The 3,102-nt window shown below is 44.8% G+C and overlaps 1 protein-coding gene across 1 annotated transcript in view; it reads right to left on the bottom strand.

Moving 5' to 3' along the window:
• Window positions 1-3,102, bottom strand: part of ift172 (intraflagellar transport 172) — a gene marked incomplete in the record, with an annotated part of 65,169 nt that overhangs the window by 49,460 nt on the left and 12,607 nt on the right. The window contains 4 exon segments of the mRNA XM_014025942.1: window positions 486-598; window positions 802-887; window positions 1,342-1,445; window positions 1,530-1,583. Coding sequence (XP_013881396.1) covers window positions 486-598; window positions 802-887; window positions 1,342-1,445; window positions 1,530-1,583 — 357 coding nt within the window.

Raw genomic sequence — 3,102 nt, forward strand, 5'->3', positions numbered from 1 at the left:
TACATTGGTAATGTCTGACTGGGCCTCGTTCCACTTTATGTTCAATAAATTGGGCCCCGAGGTCAAAAAGGTTAAGAACCCTTGCTTTAAAGTACCTTCTAGTGCAGGTTACAGTGTCTTGACCAATCATATTCTCCCATTGGTTATTGTTTTTTCTCTACTTCCACAACCCAATTTTTGCAATTCAACCTTGCAAAAGTTGGATAATAAAATTGTCCTCTTCAGTTGGAACAACTTAAGAGTCATAATGGCCAATTTATGGATTTTCCATCCTGATTCCCAGATGACCGAGCTGCTTCCACACAGAGCCACGAGGCATGTTTCAGGTGATGGACAGGACGATGACAGCCCCAGTCCAGGACAGATATTTAATTTTTTTTTGTACCTCACCTGTCTGTCATTTGGGCTCTCTGTCTTCCTGCCCCCGGGCCTCTGCCTCATTCCCCTCTTTCAAGCCCCTCGGGGTGCTGAGATTTCATTCTCACCCGAAGCTTCTTGTCCCGGAACAGCAGTTTGCGTCCGGTCTCGTTCAGCTCCAGCCAGTCAATCTTGGAGTCGTGGCTGATGGTTCCCAGATTGTAGCCTGCAGCCAAGTCCACTGAGGAGCGAAAACAAGCGTCAGATTAACTGAGCTGCACCTGGACTGCCAGAGTTTGGCTAAAAATGGCTTTTTATTCAAAACGATAAAACAAGCAGTTTWACTCCTTTAAAACCTCACAGTAACTGCACTGACTTTATGTTACTGCCGTATTGTTCACTAATGATCTAATTTGCAAACACACAACACTTCTCATTCCTCACCGATGGCGATAGTCTTTATATCGATCAGATAGGCGAGCTTCTTGTTGTCTTCAACTCCTCTCTGCTTCCTCTCATTTAGTCGCACACTGCACACACAGAAACACACACGCAGAGCAGAGCAGTCAGTGTGTTATAACTGAATCCAACAGCATGTGTTTTAACATCAAAGAGCAACATGTAAATCCTGCTCATGATGTTGTGCTGCAGAGGCGAGCAGCAGGAAAAATGCTGTGAAAGCTGCTCGCCTCGACGGTCACGTCAGTCAGACCTGACACCCATGACAGCTCTGAATACATCAACATGGATRTGTGCTGATTAGCAAACCTTCTGAGCACCACTTTCTGTCAGTACTTCAGATTTATGCAAGACTCAACACAGCCACCTAATGGACAGAACTGGAATTACATTGTTTATTCTGTATGATAAATGGAAGCAGCTGGATCCACAATATATTCTACCCTCTTGGCTCGGTGTAAAAACTTTCACCATCACCTGCAGGGTATGTTATCAGATTCAACCTCTAACAGTTTTACAACAGACCTGATGAGGTGAGGGTTCATAAACTCTGTCCGGACGGAGCCCAGAATCTCATTGTTGCTGTACTCCACCAAACTCAGCTCCCCGGCATTAAAAATCATGCACACCTGAAGGCAGAGCAACAGCTCAGGACACATCATTGCAGATTTTTACATTCAAATATCGAGGAAAACATATGCACGTGTACACACATTTTCGTTTTCAAAGAAGAACTTCTCGTTCCCTCCAGAACCGGGCCAAGGTACCTGAGGGACGAAAACAGAAGCAAAAGTTTGAGAAAAATTGTTACATAATAATAAATAAGGAATGGTTTGCTTGGTAAAGATGGATGCAATGATGTTTGTCAAAAGCTGGTAAAAAGACTCAAGCTCTATAACCCATAAGTGCCAAACTCAAGGTCCGCAGGCCAAATGTGGCCCATGGGTGACTTCCGTTCAGTCCGTCAAAGGGCTAGTTCAGAATTCAAGACCACAACTCAACAGTGAGTAAAACTCCTACTTTTACTTTTAATAGTATTTCTCTATTATTTATTGAAAGTGTCCTGTGAGTGGTTCTCCAGCTGCACAGTGGCTCAGAAGAAAGCACTCCAGAGAACCATAAAGGTGGCTCAGGACATTGTTGTTTGCCCTCTGCCCTCTCTGGAGGAATTGCACAAGACCCGCTGCCTCCAGAGAGCATGACACAGAGACTCATCACACCCCGGGAACAGTTTGTTCGTCCAGCTACCATCAGGTAGAAGGTTCAGGACTGTTAGGACCATCAGGTAGAAGGTTCAGGACTGTTAGGACCATCAGGTAGAAAGTTCAGGACTGTCAGGACCATCAGGTAGAAGGTTCAGGAATGTCAGGGCCATCAGGTATAAGGTTGAGGACTGTCAAGACCATCAGGTAGAAGGTTCAGGACTATCAGGACCATCGGGAGAAGGTTCAGGACTGTCAGGACCATCAGGTAGAAGGTTCAGGAATGTCAGGGCCATCAGGTATAAGGTTGAGGACTGTCAAGACCATCAGGTAGAAGGTTCAGGACTATCAGGACCATCGGGAGAAGGTTCAGGACTGTCAGGACCATCGGGTAGAAGGTTCAGGACTGTCAGGACAAACGGGTAGAAGGATCAGGACTGTCAGGACCATCAGGTAGAAGGTTCAGGACTGTTAGGACCATCAGGTAGAAGGTTCTTGATTGTCAGGACCATCGGGTAGAAGGTTCAAGACTGTCAAGACTATCGGGTAGAAGGTTCAGGACTGTCAGGACCATCGGGTAGAAGGTTCAGGACTGTCAGGACCATCGAGTAGAAGGTTCAAGACTGTCAAGACTATCGGGTAGAAGGTTCAGGGCTGTCAGGACCATCGGGGAGAAGGTTCAGGACTGTCAGGACCATCGGGTAGAAAGTTCAGGACTGTTAGGACCATCAGGTAGAAGGTTCAGGACTGTAAGGACCATAACCAGACTCAAGAACAGTTTCTATCCAACAGCAGTTAAACTTCTAAACACACATGGTTAACTTGGTAACACTACGGTTATGTGCAACAATGTTCACCTGACACTTTGATATGGATGCTACTGTTGGTTTTTTACAATTTTTTACAATGTTATTTTATCTTGATTTGATTTATTTATTTAACAGGAAAAGATTATTAAAAATCAAGCCTGACTCAGCATAATTGCTGTTTTACAGCAGGTTCCTGTTCTGCTGCACATAAAACACTCAGAATTACAGCATCACAATCACATCATTATACACCATAGACACAAAGACAAACAAGC

This window comes from Austrofundulus limnaeus, unplaced genomic scaffold (genome assembly GCF_001266775.1).
Source record: "Austrofundulus limnaeus strain Quisiro unplaced genomic scaffold, Austrofundulus_limnaeus-1.0 Scaffold511, whole genome shotgun sequence".
Taxonomy (NCBI): Eukaryota; Metazoa; Chordata; class Actinopteri; order Cyprinodontiformes; family Rivulidae; genus Austrofundulus; species Austrofundulus limnaeus.